This window comes from Taurulus bubalis (assembly GCF_910589615.1).
Source record: "Taurulus bubalis genome assembly, chromosome: 2".
NCBI classification, from domain to species: Eukaryota; Metazoa; Chordata; class Actinopteri; order Perciformes; family Cottidae; genus Taurulus; species Taurulus bubalis.
Window position 1 is genome coordinate 20,436,651 of NC_136590.1, and position 15,189 is coordinate 20,451,839.

General features: G+C 43.8%; 1 protein-coding gene across 1 annotated transcript; it reads right to left on the minus strand.

Annotated features, from left to right (window-relative positions):
• Positions 1-365: 365 nt before the first annotated feature.
• bms1 (BMS1 ribosome biogenesis factor) lies at positions 366-14,181 on the minus strand. Its single transcript, XM_079237784.1, has 24 exons — positions 14,122-14,181; positions 12,813-12,992; positions 12,432-12,622; positions 11,871-11,950; positions 11,386-11,574; positions 11,152-11,294; positions 10,467-10,588; positions 10,194-10,387; positions 9,942-10,084; positions 9,459-9,622; positions 9,021-9,416; positions 7,409-7,510; positions 7,157-7,308; positions 6,652-6,733; positions 6,374-6,453; positions 5,015-5,224; positions 4,724-4,912; positions 4,104-4,284; positions 3,567-3,625; positions 2,778-2,900; positions 2,080-2,227; positions 1,800-1,975; positions 1,396-1,557; positions 366-1,216 (listed from the first exon to the last, which is right to left on the minus strand). The coding sequence occupies exons 2-24, from the start codon at positions 12,989-12,991 to the stop codon at positions 989-991; spliced, it is 3,693 nt and encodes a 1,230-aa protein (XP_079093910.1). The 5' UTR covers position 12,992; positions 14,122-14,181; the 3' UTR covers positions 366-988.
• Positions 14,182-15,189: the final 1,008 nt, after the last annotated feature.

Genomic DNA, 15,189 nt, shown 5'->3' on the forward strand with positions numbered 1-15,189 from the left:
CTTCAGTAACATTAGGTGGAAAGTTTAGCCATGAATAAGAGAACAAGTGATGTTTGGTGAGACAGCACCACCATGTGGCCGATTATATAGCACTTTATATTTTAGTTGATAACGACGGAAACTGAGTTTTTCCTGTATTCCTTCGTGAATAATGAATCCCAAACAGCTTCTGTTATATTTTGAATGGCATCTTTCAAACTGTACTGATGCTTTAAGTTTTTGGGTATACCACTTTCTGATGAGACATCCTTTATAAGCATGCATTCATGGCTTTTTTAATTGTTAACGCCTTTTAAAAGATAATATGAAAGTAATTACAAAGATTTGGGAGGAAAATCCTCCATCAACATCAGATAGCTCTTTAATTCATCAGGAAGACCACTTCCTGATGGCAGCAGGACGTCAAGAACAAACTCAATTGATATCGTGTCATTTTAAGCCATGAATTAATTCCTATAAACACTTCATAAAGGCTGACTTATCGGAAAGTAACAAAGAAAATTACCTGCTGGCAAAACGAAAGAAAAAAGATGCAGAATAAGAAAAGTGTGCTGAGAAAATAGCGTTTAAATTAATTCTGACATCCTCTGAAGCTTTTAAAGTAAGACTTTGTGTTTTTTGTTCATCATCACTTCAGAGAGCGGGCTTTTTTTCTTATTTCTGTCAATAAACAACATAGCTTCATATAACAGGAACATCCCATACATACTGGAAAGAATCGTGAGGTGACGTAACATCGCCATGACACGGAAAATGCTCCAATATACAGGGACATCAGTTTGTTGATAGGATGACAGTTTCCATTATTAAAACAAGTTCCAAAAATCTGATCACGTTTCCTTTACAGCTGATGTTTAATATCAATAAATCTAAAAAATACAATTAAAACCTTTCTGCCAAAGTAATGAAGCGCGTGTCAACAGTCCAAAGAGCAGACCGAGCATCTCAGTCTGCAGAGGGTTTTCCTCATGAGTCCAAATCCAGTGACTTAGTCGTCCTGGGACCCCCCCTTCAGACTGGACCTGTGCTTCTTCTGGTCCGCCTGGCCCATGGCGCGGTACAGCTTTTTGCGCGCCTCCTTGTGTCTCTGCATCTTGGCCTCCTCCTGCTTCCCCTTCTGCTGCAGGAACTCCTTGTGCTTGGCGTGCTGGGCCATGTGGGCTTTCTTCCTCTTGAAGTTGTGGACCGTGCTCAGAGCGTGGACCAGGGCCGCCACCTTAAGGAACGGGACAAGAAGAGCGACGCTTAGAGATGAAGCCATGTCTCACTACAGGGAGCGGTCCAGGGCTGTCTGAGATCAGTTACGATATTATCTAAATGGTGACATCTGAACACACTGGACTCTTTCTGGTGTCAGAACAAACAAGTGACTTGCTTGAGGTCACAAAAGCTCACCTTCTTCTCATGTGGCTCCCTGATCACACTGGGCCTCTGGAGATCTCTGGGCGTCTTCCCTTTGGGTTGCTGCTGTTTGGGTTTGCTCTTGAAGGGCAGGGCCTTCTGGAGCTCCTTGGGGATCTGGAGGCGGTTGAAGTGCCTTTGGGCTCGGACCACCGGCTGGAAGGGGAGAAGGACGGATATGCACACATCAAGTCAGGATCTCTATTGTGTCAAGTACAGCTCTACAGATGCTTTAAATGCATGAGATCGCAGAGGAGTTCAGTTGTCACGATAGCTACTCGTGTTGGACAACACATTGCTGCAGAAATAACAGATAATTTTCATTAAGAGACAAAGAACCTTGGAAAGTATTTGTAATAAAGTGTACACTTGAGGTGATCAGGAGGAGTCTACTCCACCTTGTACAAAGAGTCCACGTTGGGTTTGTAGCGGATGCCCAGGTCGTGTTTGAGCTGCCCTAGAGTCCTCATGCCTGCCCAGCTGTCCTTCTGACCGACGGGCAGCAGCAGAGAGGTGACGGGGTTGTAGAGCTGAGGAACGGTCACCGGAAACCAGGAGCGCAGGAACACAACGTCTGTACAACCACAACCCGCACACCTTGAGAAGCGATACATTGTTGTGTCCTGCGTTGTTGCACTCTTGCATAATGACTAATCTGACAATGTAACAAACACTCACCGCTCATGAGCAGACGGTCCTCAAACGTGGCTCTGTAGGCTCCTGGTGGTGTAGACAGCGCCTTCTTGATCTGACCTCTGACTCCCGATACTGTTCGCACGGAGGCGCCTTCGAATTTAGCTACCTCCAGCACTGTGTTGAACATGCCCTGTGAGACAGAGGGAGGAGTCAATCACAACACTTCACATCAGTCGTATTAATGTCACATCACTGCTTCTTCAAGTTGGCCTGCCTTTTTTAAATTATCGTGATACACGGGTTACTATTCAATATACTGGGATATATTGCGATACTGTAACCAAGGCGACATACTACGATTAAAAAGAATATAATTTGATATATCTGTAACATCTGAACAAAGGAATCAACATTTGCCTATATCAGTAAAATAATAAAACAAAGTGCTTGCAGGAGTTTTGAGAAAAATAAATAACATTCTTTTTTTTAACTATTAATTAAAGATCTACAGGGTCGTTGAGAATCAACAAAGATAATCAATATTTTCTTGCACCCATCATGAAAGGCACACTTAATAATTTATTGAGCAAATTATACCTCTATAATGTGGACTCCCCATTATTGATCTATCACATCTAATGTCTTGTGTTTTTAGTTTTTAACCTAAAAAGCTGGAGATGATCTGGAGCCCTAAATGACACGGCTAAAAGACCAACAGGCAGAAACTAAAGTCTCCCTACCTTGATGAAAGAGGTGTTCTTAAAGATCTTTTCGGGGTAACCGATGAGCTTCAGCTTCTTCACTACAGTCACAGACTTATCTAGGTCCAGGACCACTCCTGTTGCTGCAATACGGAAATTAGCCTACGGAAAGAAAACAGGAATTTATCAGTAAACTACATAGATATAGATCAATAGGGGAGGGGGCAATAAACTGTGTTCGGGCAAGTGGGATGATAGGGCAAATACATGTGATTAGCAAAGATATATCTGATAAAGCTACATTGTGAACAACTCCGTTGGAATGAGAAAGAGTAGAGCAAACAGAAGAAAGGAGTATTGGGCGACGGTAAACATCATCATGATGTGTTCAAAGGTTGTGCAATTTAGTTGAATACATCCTGTTGTTTGAAGGAGATGTTTTCAACATAAAATAGATATGAGAGCGAACTTCCAGCTAGCTCCAAGCAGCTTATAATACATAATCAAAATGACGAATGTCCCCCAATATGTTCAAAACAGATATTTAAATAAAATAAAATAATTTATGGTCAAAAGTTATTGATACCAAATCACAGGTCTTGATGTCTTAATGTGGTATTTTGGAAGAGCAAACCGCATTATTCCATTTAGTCAAGGGTTTTCAGACATGGAGTTCCTTTTTACAAATACTATTTTTGCCATTTTACCATTTGGGTAACAGCCATTGCTCTCACGTCTACTGGCGCTTTATCATGTTATCTGAAGAATTCAGATTGAAGCAGCTGCTCCCACTGATCCAGACTGCTGAGACCCGAGTGAGTGACCTACCTTAACTCCTGCTACCGTCTGCACAGCCAGGAAACCGGTGCCCTGTGGTGTGACAGGACCTTCAGCGAGACAACAGGGGAGCGAGAACACCGGTTATTATTATTATCATCATCAGACACAGCTGATCTTCATAGACATGACTGCAAAACACTTCTTGAGGAATAACATGTCACGCTGGCTGGAGCCGATCCTAGCTGACATTGGCTGAAGGCAGGGTCCCTCTGGACAGCTTGCCAGACTGTCGCAGAGCTGACCCAATCGAATCCGGGCAACCCATTTCTAATGTACAGTATGTTGGAACTAAAGTAGTTCTAATATGGTCAGTCCATAAAGACAACCACAGCAGTAAATAGACACAATATAGAGGGAAAGGTTTTAACCATCAATAGCACTTTTGTCTAAAGCATGAACAGGAATATAAATGTTTTCTTTTATCTGTAAGCAGCCGATGGAGATGCGTTAATCAGAATGATATTTTCAGTCTGAATCAGATTATCGTGTGCTTGTAAACACAGCCATTCAATAATGGCGCCTTACCCCAAATGGAGGCTCCACAGTGCATGTGCTGCGGTGTGTATTTGAGCAAGCGGTGGCGTCCGTTGTGGTCCTCAATGTGGTAGAGGGGGATGGTCTGGAAGCGCCGCCAGCCCAGTGACAGGATGAGGGGATCCCGCGTCTTCAGGATGCGGTGATACCAGCGGTGCTTCTTCAGCCGCATCTGACATTCACACACGGATTTGGGCGTACAATAAATAAGTACAAATATATAATACATAAACCAGTTGTAGTATTTCTTAAAGGGATAGTTCAGGTCTTTTGAAGTGTGGTTGTATGAGGTACTTCTCTATAGTCAGTGTGTTACTGCAGTAGATGGAGTTTTTAGAAACTGACAGGAGTACCAGCACGGGAGCAAAGCAGTGTCCTGCTCTGGACGTATGTTAGACGCCTAAAAAGAGATGCTTACTGCTCAGTGCATTTGCGCAAGAAGCACAATATGTTCACCGGGTTATGTTGCAGAGATCTCTGACAGTGTAACTGAAGCCGGTAAATAGATCGAGATCTTTGCTCTCGTCAAAGAATTCGTACTAACCAGAGTCTCACAATAACAACAAAGGAACCAATGAAGGAAGCAGTAGACTGAGCAACACAAATCGTACCTGCAGATATCCCACATTACCCTCAGAGGAGCCCAGACCGCCGAGGATGATGGGATAATGGGGGTCGAAGTTGGTGACAAACTCGCAGGGCAGGGAGGGGATTTCTAATCGGACGTACATTCCTGGTCGGAATCCTTCATATTGCACTCTGGTCTCGTCGTCCACATCCTGGAACTCCGCCCTGTTCAGCTGAGGACAGAAGGCGGAAAAATATGATGCATGATTCATCCACGTTCCCATTGATGCTTCACCACAGAGGATTTTCTCTACGATGAAGGAACATGTCAGTACCTCGGCCTGCTTCTGCAGCTCCTCCTTCAGGTCATCAAAGTAGGTGGCGTCTCCATCGTCGTACTCTGAATTGAATCTGTCCTTCAGCCTCTGTTTCTTCTCCAGACGCTTGTTCTTCAGGGCCTCATCGTCGTCCACCTTCACCACACTTTCTTCCTGATCATCATCATCTTCGTCATTTTCGGTGTCACCGCTGCCCTCACTATTCTGCTGGTCATACAAGACGAAACATCATCCTACTGAGGGAACTACATGGTCTGTTTTCAGAATTGGTCGACTGTAAAAGCTTTAAAGCGCTTAAAGTCACAGGAAATAAGTCAGGAAATAAGTCAAATGTGGTACATAAGTTCGGGACATATTGGATTTGCAAAACAAGAATGATTAATGTGCTACAAGACGCCTGGTATTGACTTCCAGTTCACGTCCACATTGACAGAGACTGTGATGAGTGTCTTTTTTTCTTTTACATTCACAGTTTCTATTCAAATGTCTGTCATTATATCACCCAAAAGAAAAGGGCAAAATACGATTTTGTGTTATTGAGGTTATATAAATAATGTATGGTGTTAGAGTGCTGCTACACCTGATACCATCTTTTGCAGTGAAACTTGTTGAAAGGCTAAACGCCAACAAATATGGATTGAAGCAGAATATTTCGTTCAAATCATGATGTGAACTTTGTAAAATCTCACTTTTTTCTCTCAATAAATGTATATTTTACGACTGAGTTACAGAGACGGGGACACAGTCGCTCGCGGTGACCATTAGAGAGAGGGAAGGTGGATTATAGCATGCAATCTTTCAAAGTTATCAATAATAGTAATAATTGGAATGTCAACCGTATAAACGTAGCTTTGAACCATTTGGTACAGCCCGAGCGGAAACCTAGACATTGTGGCCATTTCATACATAATACCCAAGATTATGTATGTCAATCATTTTCCTGGATCAAGCCTGAGACTCGTGTCCCATTCTTACAGAAGGCAAGTTCACACTCAAAAGGTTCTGTAGTAGTGCAGCTCGACTGAAACAATGTATAATATTTGATTATTCAATACAGCCATGCACTCAGAACTTAGTCCAGTGAACACATGCTGACATAATTCTCTCCAACACAAGTGTCTTAAAATGGGAAAGACAGGAAATGACACTGTTACCCGGGCTGTGTGTTGGTTAAGTTAACTTTAAACTAATAAAAAGTTAAAGCACACGATATACAGAATATGTTCACAGAGATTACTGGATGTCAGCACTGTAGTGGATGCTGTGTTCAAACAAACGTTATCATAACTGCATAATGTTTCAATGGTCCAGTGGAAATTATCTTAATTTCGACCGATTGGCGTAAATAAGACGTACCTCTGCCGGATCCTTCGGCCCGGTTTTGCCCTTGTGAACTTCTCCCGTTTCCAAATCCTCATAATCTCCATACATCTCCTCTAGACACAGCAGGACAACACAAGCAGGTGTGTTAACATGGCACCACATTGTTGTGGGACCCAGCTACACCCCCTCACATGCGTCTGCTCTGCTATTGAAGGTTCCACACCCAACACAATAATTCAGTCATGAGAATTGTTTGTAATGGTCTCCCTTCATAAGTCTAAAGGCGGCGTGGATTGGTTCTTCTCTCTCACCGTCCTCCTTCAGCAGCGTGGCGGCGTCTTGGCTCTCATCCCACTTCCCCGTCACAAAGCAGTCCCTGATGGAGTTCAGCATCTGGAAAAGAAAAGAAAAACACAGCAAGCCGTAAGTTTCACTTTAACGTCTTTTTGCGTTTGCTTTCATACCAACAGCACAGTGAGAAACTCAGTTCTCTCAACTATCCCAGTTACTACCCAGTAACACCAGAGTATAATAAGTACGCATCCCCACCAAGACGTTACTGGTTATTGTACTGCTGCATAGTATTCACTGATGTACTGATGCAACAGTGATCCCTGTAAACCCCACACTAAAGGTTCCTGTACTGCCAGAGGGTACTACCCTTTTCGAGGGCCTTTTTGGGGGATAAAATGTCACCAGAGCTAAACTTAGACCCTGGTCCCTGCTGTCGAAATGCAATGAGTTCCTCAAAAAGGTTCCTGGTCTCTGGGGGAAGTTCCTGCAGTGGAAAAGGGGCTCTAATAGTAACCGCTGTACCTCCTCCAGGTCCCAGTTGTGGGAGGCGTCGGGGCAGAAGCGGGAGCTGTCGACCGCATTTGCTTGGAATTTTTTGCTATTCTGAGGGCGGCTGACGCGGAACAGGCCCCCCAGCTCCTGGTCCTCATCCTCAGAATCATCTACCTCGACAACTGGAGACAAGAAAAAAGAGGGTTGACATCGACGTACAGTGTAGAAATGGATTATACTGAGATATATGTGTGTTCACATGCAACCAGAGCCTCAGGCTACCTGAACCATACACCAGTTTCCTCAGATTGGGGGCAGCTTGCTGTTGCCGCAGAAACGCCTCCGATGCCTTCTGCTTCAGACCCTCCTTCCACCTCAGACCCCCTGCGAACGGAAACAGGAGAATGGAGAATTCACAACACAATTCTCGCCACACGGAACATTTACGAGCTGCTCCCGGGAGTTTTACACCGCCCCGTGCGACCGTCACCAGCCAATGGGAGTTGTGCACCAACCAAGTATGAGATGTGTAAGATCTTTACAGGCTTTTAGTTTATAACATTAATGAATTAGTGTGAAGAGGCTACTGACACGCCTATGTTTCGTGTAGCAGAAATATTCACTGAAATGAGCTATGCCAACCAGCTAGCCTCGGCCCGTCCAGCCTTGTAATACCGCTTGTACCTCTAGAGGCAATACCGAGTCACAACAACACGAGAGGCCCAAGAAGTAGAGCTGCCCTGACTTCAGTTAGGACTTAGCTGTAGAAACTTGCATTCAGGATTTAGTGGTAAAATGCTGGGCCCCCCCAGGTCTGACACGTTTCACCGTTAACACTTCTGACACGGCCTACGCGGATCTGCGTTTTCACAGCGTTTACGTTTTTTAAATATTCATATCTTCGCAAAAAAACGGCGCAGAAAAAAAGAATCCGCTGTTCCTAGATCCACCAAACTGTGTAGTTTCCGCCCCTCTCATATGTGTGTTCTTACATGCCTCTCACAGGAGCCGACACTCTGTGGAGTCTGTGTCGAGCTCCGCCTTTCACCGTGATTTGTCAATTCAGGTGTCCATCGACATTTTGTGTGAAACTACCCAATGAACACTCAGGAAATCCCTAAGGATCTACCCACCCACCTACGCTGCAACAAGACATCGGTTTTCACTTAGATAGACTGCACTCTACCCAGCTAAAAAACGGCTAAAAACTAGTGTCTTCTTGCAGTGTACTGCAGAACAACACTTGCCACAGACAGACTGCACCTCTGCTCCGTTCAGCTGTTCTACTCTGCGTGACGCGACACACGACCATGTGCTGGTAAACAGTACATAGTACACACATACAGAGTACATATGTTGTTCTTGTTCTGAAAACTGTTCTTGAAGAAACTGAAACAAGTGCATTGTGTAAACATTGTAAATACTTCAAAATTTGGTATTAGACATATAAGACCTTTGGTAAACCAATTTCCATCACCAAAACGTTTCGTCCACATGAGTAAAGGTATGTTTTCACAAGAGATATGAAGAATTTAAAAAATCAAGCTTCATTTTTTCAGCTTTAGGGCCATATTATCACTTTACACTTGTGCCTTAGGACAATTGTTCCTCATTATATAGAGAGCTGAGAATGTTCTGCCATTTTTGATGTAAAACAGGGGTATGTATCTTATAGGCAAGTGCCTTTAAAAAGGTGAATTTAAGAAATGATGTAAAATCGAGAAAATTAACTCAGTGCCTGAAGGGTTAAAGGGTCTCGGGGAAACCAGTATCAGTAGTCTTTTTGAACCAGTATCAGAAGAGGACAAGTGGGATTAATTAAACCTTTTGTAAAACACTCAAATTAAAAAGGTATAACTCTAAGAACAGATTTTAGATTTGACAGTATATTTACCCTCCTCCTCCTCCTCCTCCTCCTCTTCCTCTTCCTCCTCCTCACTCGCTGTTTGCTCCTTCATTGTAGCATCGGCTGCATTGTCCTCTTCCCCTGACTCGCCTTCAGACTCTTCCTCGCCACTCTCTTCCTCGTCCTCTTCGGAACAGTGCCCAGAGTCTCCCGCTCTCTTGGCCTCGCCCTCGTCTCCACTCTCCTCCTCGCTCACCTCCAGGTCATCTTCGCTGTCGGCGAACGCCGGCAGCTCGGCACTCTCTACCTTCCTCTCCTCGAGTTTCTGTCTCTTCACTGGTGGCGCGTCCGCTACAGTCTTTTCTGTCTCGTCACATTTGGCTCTCGCCTCTTTGAGAAACGTGGACAGGTTCTCCTTGCCGTCATCATCGTCGTCATCATCCTCCTCCTCCTCCGCCTCCTCCTCCTCCTCCTCCTCCTCGCCGCCATCCTCTCCCTGCTCCTCCTGGTCACTGTCTTCCCCGTCACCGTCCTCATCATCACTGGATCCGCTGACGTCGTCCTCTTCCTCCGTAGTGAACACCACCTTCCTCCTCTTTCTCTGGGTGTTAGGGTCCCAGACACTCTCCTCCTGAAGACCCTCTTTCTCTCTAAGACACAAACAAAACAAGAAAAGGTTAACGGTTTTACCAGTCTTGCAATGACTTCTTCATGTTATTTTTTTTACTTAAATACACAACACAAATGTAATCCCTCAAATTCTGTTATTGCAAAACAGTGGCCACGAGAAGTCTTAGGGTGTAGAAATTAACCATTTAGTGCTCTCTGGTGGACAAACTACGATCAGGGTATAACACTGACACGATCTATCGATGAGGCCTTCCGCTAACAACGTGCGCAGGGAGCATATGTTGTCCCGGCGTCTGTGCCCAGAGAAGAGAAAGAGATCCGATCTAAAAGACGTCTCACCCGCTCTCCTCGACGACATCTTCGGGCTCCAGGGTGGCAGAACCGCTGAACAGAGACACCTTGCTGGCCGCCATCTTGGCATCTAGGGTGGCATGTGTGTCAATGAGGGATTGGACCAGCTCTGTGGTGGGCCGCACCTCCTCCTGTACCGGGGGTTGGGGGACGGGACAGAATGTTCACATTTGCAGTTGCGAACACACAAAACAGGCTGTCTGAGTCTTCTGCAGAATCATACTGAAAAAAACAACGTACCTGTTGCTGGTGGACGTGGCTAGCAGGAAGGTCGATGTACACGGCGTCTTTGTCGTACACAACCCCCCCGACGCCAGCCATGGGCGCGTAGAGCAGACGCTCCTTCTCGTTCAGCGCCCTCTTCTTCTGAGCGTTGGGCAGGGTGCACGGGTCCGGCAGGAAGTTCACGTCTGCCACCTGAAAGTCTCCAACACCTGCAGAGCGCAGAAATATTACAGCAAATGCTTCGTTGTTGCTACTCGGGAATCGTACTGTAGCACTGTGCTCATGTACCTGGGATGTGGACCTGGCCTTTGTTTTTCAAATGTGTCCCTCGCAGGTAGCCGTAGAGGGACACCGTCCGGTCACACTTGGGGTCTGTCCTCACCAACTCCGGGTCAGTAAGGTCCTCCATACTGTTGTAATGAAGAGAGGACAATTGAGAAAATAATTATTGAGAGCGCCTACAAAGTAAAAGCTCTGTGACCCGAAATAGGATAAGCGGTTTGGAGAATGGAATGGAATGATTTCAGAAATGTCAGATGCAACATATATAAAGCACCTGAGATATCTTTTATTTATCACTATTCTAATTAATAAGAATAGGAATAATAGTAATGAAAAACGGTTGTAAAGTTGCCGCTGCTGTGCGTCTTTCAGCACCACGGAGGTGAATAGAGAGAGAGAATATAATATAATGAAATATATTCAAAGACCATTTTACAAACAAATACAGTCTCAGGGGTTCACACATTAGTTCACTATTTCTGTTCTAAAAATTCACACAACATGAGTAGAAGCTGTCCATACACTTTTCGAATCAAGTCTCAATACAGATACAAAAGTGATATGTAAAATGTGTTTAAAAATAAATAAATAAATAAAAACATGCTGCCACTGCGTCTGCAGTTCACAGACCAAGTAGCGTGAACATGTGTGTGCATTGAGGCGAGCGGTTTGCAGAGTCGGGTTCACTCACCGGTCGACCAGCACATACGGGTGGGAGGTCTGCCACACCAGAGGACGGAACTTCATGACAGCGATGAAGCGGCCGAGGTTCTTCACCTCCTGGGTCTGATATTCGCCGTACACCATACCCGATAGATAGAACAGCTTGGCGCCCTTTTGGGGTTCAAACGAGCGCACATGTTAAGGCTTCAACGTGCAGGATTCTGTGCGTGAGCGATGGTGTGGGTTATGAGGGCGTGCTTACCTGATACACCTCCGTCCAGAAGCGATGCTTGAGGTTTTTCTTGGTCTTCCGCAGCACCTTGTTGTTCTTGAAGGAGTCCAGGTGAGTCAGCACGCCCATGATACGAGGGAAGCCGTGCACCTGGCAGATGTTGAGGAACTCAAAAGTCTCCATCTCAAAGCCAAAGCTGGCGTCTATCAGCATCAAAACCTGGGAGGGACAAACAATGTGCTTAATTCAACTTAATGTAGTTAATGGTACATTATTCAGCCTTCTGGATTCTATGCATATCAAGTTATTAAGCTGTATTGTATCAACGGGTTATTAGTCCGTCAAAGACATGACATTTTTTTTTTCATTTACTGTTAAGTGGATTGAAAAACTACTTTGAATAATGAAAACACAATGTGTACAGTTGATTATATATATCAAAGTAATACTTTTCCGTACATTTAAATCAACCCCTTCATACATTTATCAAATGCACTATGTATTTAAAAACTCACCAGGTCTGCTACTTTTGCGAGGTCGATCATTGTATTGATGTCATTGTTACACTCCATGAAAGTGAGGCGTCGCTTTTTTCCTGAAGAATCCAAAAAGCATGGCGAAAAACAGGGAAATCAGATCAAATCATAGAGCACTACAACATAAAGTCAAGCAAAGTATGAAATATAAAAACAGGATTCAAACATGAATTTATTGAAGTATTTTTACCTCTCAGAACACGGGAGTCGCCGGTCTAACTGCTGCCTCAGCCAGTTTGTTTGCTGGCGATATTGTGCGACTCTGGTTAGTTCAAATTCACCAACGTTAAACAATAACACAAGCAAACTATTACGCAAACCATCCGATCGAGGCAGCAGTAGACCAGCAACTCCTGTGTTCTGCAATGTACAGTCTTGTGGCTTTGAAGAGAGCATAGATAAGAGCTCCCCATCAAAAAAAGGCTGCCTGATGGCAGTGCCTCATACAAGTCCACTTCAAAACACCTGAACTATCCCTTTAACAGCAGCGCTCGGCCGAAGTGGACCACGAACACAGAAGAAATCAGAGGCCAGACTTACCAGAGACGATGGTTACAGGTCCACATATGTCCCCAAGCTTCTGCCGGGTGAAGTTTTTGATCAGGCAGCGGATCAGGGTGCTTTTTCCCACTTTGGGGGGCCCAACTACTACAATCACAATTGGAGGGGGTTCCAGGGAAGTCCGGTCTACAAGGGGGATATGGTGTTTTTTAGTCTTTATGTCCTGGGATCTGAAGAAGAAGAGTTTGTTTAGTCGAACTGTCCTGGAATTTACTTAATTATCAGTTATTGCTACTTTCGATTCATTTTGGCAAATGGGTGTCCCTTATTAAAAGGACCTCAGAATGGACACTACAGCTCTTGCGCTACAGGCAGACGTGTGCAGCGGTACAGCTGAAAACGAGAGGCATCAGGACCGACCTGTGGAAAGTTTTGGCCATGCGGACGGCCGACTGCACGGCGAACGCTTTGGGGTTGCGTTTCCGTGCATCCTCTTCCGTGGAGGGCCCCTGCTTCTTGAGCTTCTTCCTCTCCGCCTTCGGCCCGCTGTGCTTCTGCTGATGCTGCTTCTGCTTCTTCTCCTTCACTTCCCCGTCCATCCTGTACAAAAAAAATTATAAAAAAATCTAAGAAATTATGCTTTACTGTGGTGGAATGTGACACTTTTCAATTATTATTATTTCTTTAGTTTTACTATAGACATGAACAAGAGCGGAGAGCAGAAAAAATGTTGTTTTCCGCAGTGTAAAACACTCTTCAGGAAGTCTTAGTCCACACTTATAATAAGAATAATAAAACAATGGGAACCTTGACCTAATATTACTTGAAAGATAATACAAAAATAAAATAAGACATAATGTGTGGTTTGGGTTACTGGCACGCATTTGTGACGCAATTCAAATGAATCCGAGAAATTAAAGCAAGTACATTTGATCTACTCAACAAACCACTTTCGAGGAAAATTAATATAAATGATTTCTCTGAATCCCGTGTATTCTGTAACACTAGCGCGGAAATTATTTATTTAATGAATGCTTTCATGTTGAATACTTCTGGATTTTATGTCAAACATGTATTTGATATGCAACGTGGGACGAAGATTAATTAGGCAGAAAAGAGCTGTTGCTCTTCATTACAGGAAAATTATCTGGAAAGAAGTCTCATGAAGTCACCTCATTGTATACGTTGTTATCCATAAATACTAATGATAAAAAAATACACATAAAAAAATATACATAAAAAAGAAACCCCAGCTCAAGCATGAAACATCTACAATGCCTTAAAAATCCTCTTTATAATTCATTTTGTTACTATTTTTTTCATTCCCGTTTTGTATCATTTTATGAACATTGATTAAAGAAAGAACAAAATACACGAATGAACAAATCCCCATCCAAGATCCACGCTGCTTACGTGACTGGTATGCATCGTTTTTTAGATTTGAGATGTTAGAGAGGCCTTGACAACTCTTTTTGTGTCTCTTTTGCTGAACACAGAGATGACATGGCCGTGTGTCTGTAATACGTATTTCAGTTGGTTTGTTATGATGGAGGGACACACGGTAGTCTTTACTTCAGCGTGTGTTTAGACGAGCGAGGGACCATCAGGAATACAACCTAATGTTACGGTTTGTAAATAAAGTTAACTTCCGGTCTGTTCCTGTGGCTGTAAAGACAGAAGCTACGTTAAAAGTTCTGGGGAGAAAAATACAATTAATTACGAGCAATACCTGAAGATAAACCTGCTGTAGTTTGGTCCGAGTCGGTTTTCTTCAGTTCTCACATGTGTATTGTAACCTCTAACCCGGAAGTGCACGGAAGCGTCACCTCGTAGTAAAACGAGTAGAAACAAATTTCATAAAAGGTTCCGCACCGTGACAAACAAGCAAGCGACAAAGACACTATACAATGGCGCCCTCTGTAGGCTGGTTTGAGATTAACGCGTCCTTTAAGTTAAAAGGGATAGAAAAACATCTTACAAGAAAGCCAACAGAGCAATGTCATGTTTTTTAATATATATTTTTCAAAGTGAAAGAAGGTGAGAGGTGAGGCTAGGACAGAGTGGAGCCGTTCATATTATTACACGTACAACTGATATGGCTGACGTTGGCTTACTTTAGTGAAAGACAAGTTAAAACCCTCTTGAATATCTTGAATATAGAATAACTCAAATAAAAATTGCCATTTGGTGTGTTCTTGGTGAGAAAATAAAAAAAGTATGGACAAAGATGAAATGAGTAGATGAAAGAAGAACTGTTGAACTGAAGAACAAAGAAAAAAATGTATAAGAGAAGAGTCCTAAAAAAGAGGTGAAAGGATCGAAGGGATGAGACAAAAATGTAATGAATTGAAATGGAAAGACACAGAGGCATTGGAGAAGTTCTGTAGGGAAACCTCCTTGTCTGAACGTTTGATGTTTGGTGGTCAGCTGGTTGGCAGGCCTTCACAGGGACCGTGTGTCGGAGCAAAGGTACACATCTGACAAGCCCTCAGAGCTTCACAGACACACATCCAGTGTTTCTTTTCCTTCTAAGTTCCTCTTTACACTCTGGTCTTCAAATACTACCTTCATCTCTGACAATGGGCGCCCTGGTAAACTCTAGTATCCGGGGAGAGCAGGCAGCAGAGTTACAACACACATGAAGTCGCGGTTGTGTCCCACTGTTGGGCAACACGGCTCTCATATGAGGTTTTCTTTATTTCAGTGTATCCAAACACAGTGGCGGCCGGCCAATAAAGGGCCATGGGGCCTGGTCCCACCCACCTTGAGCCACCAATTATTTTTAAGAATAATATTA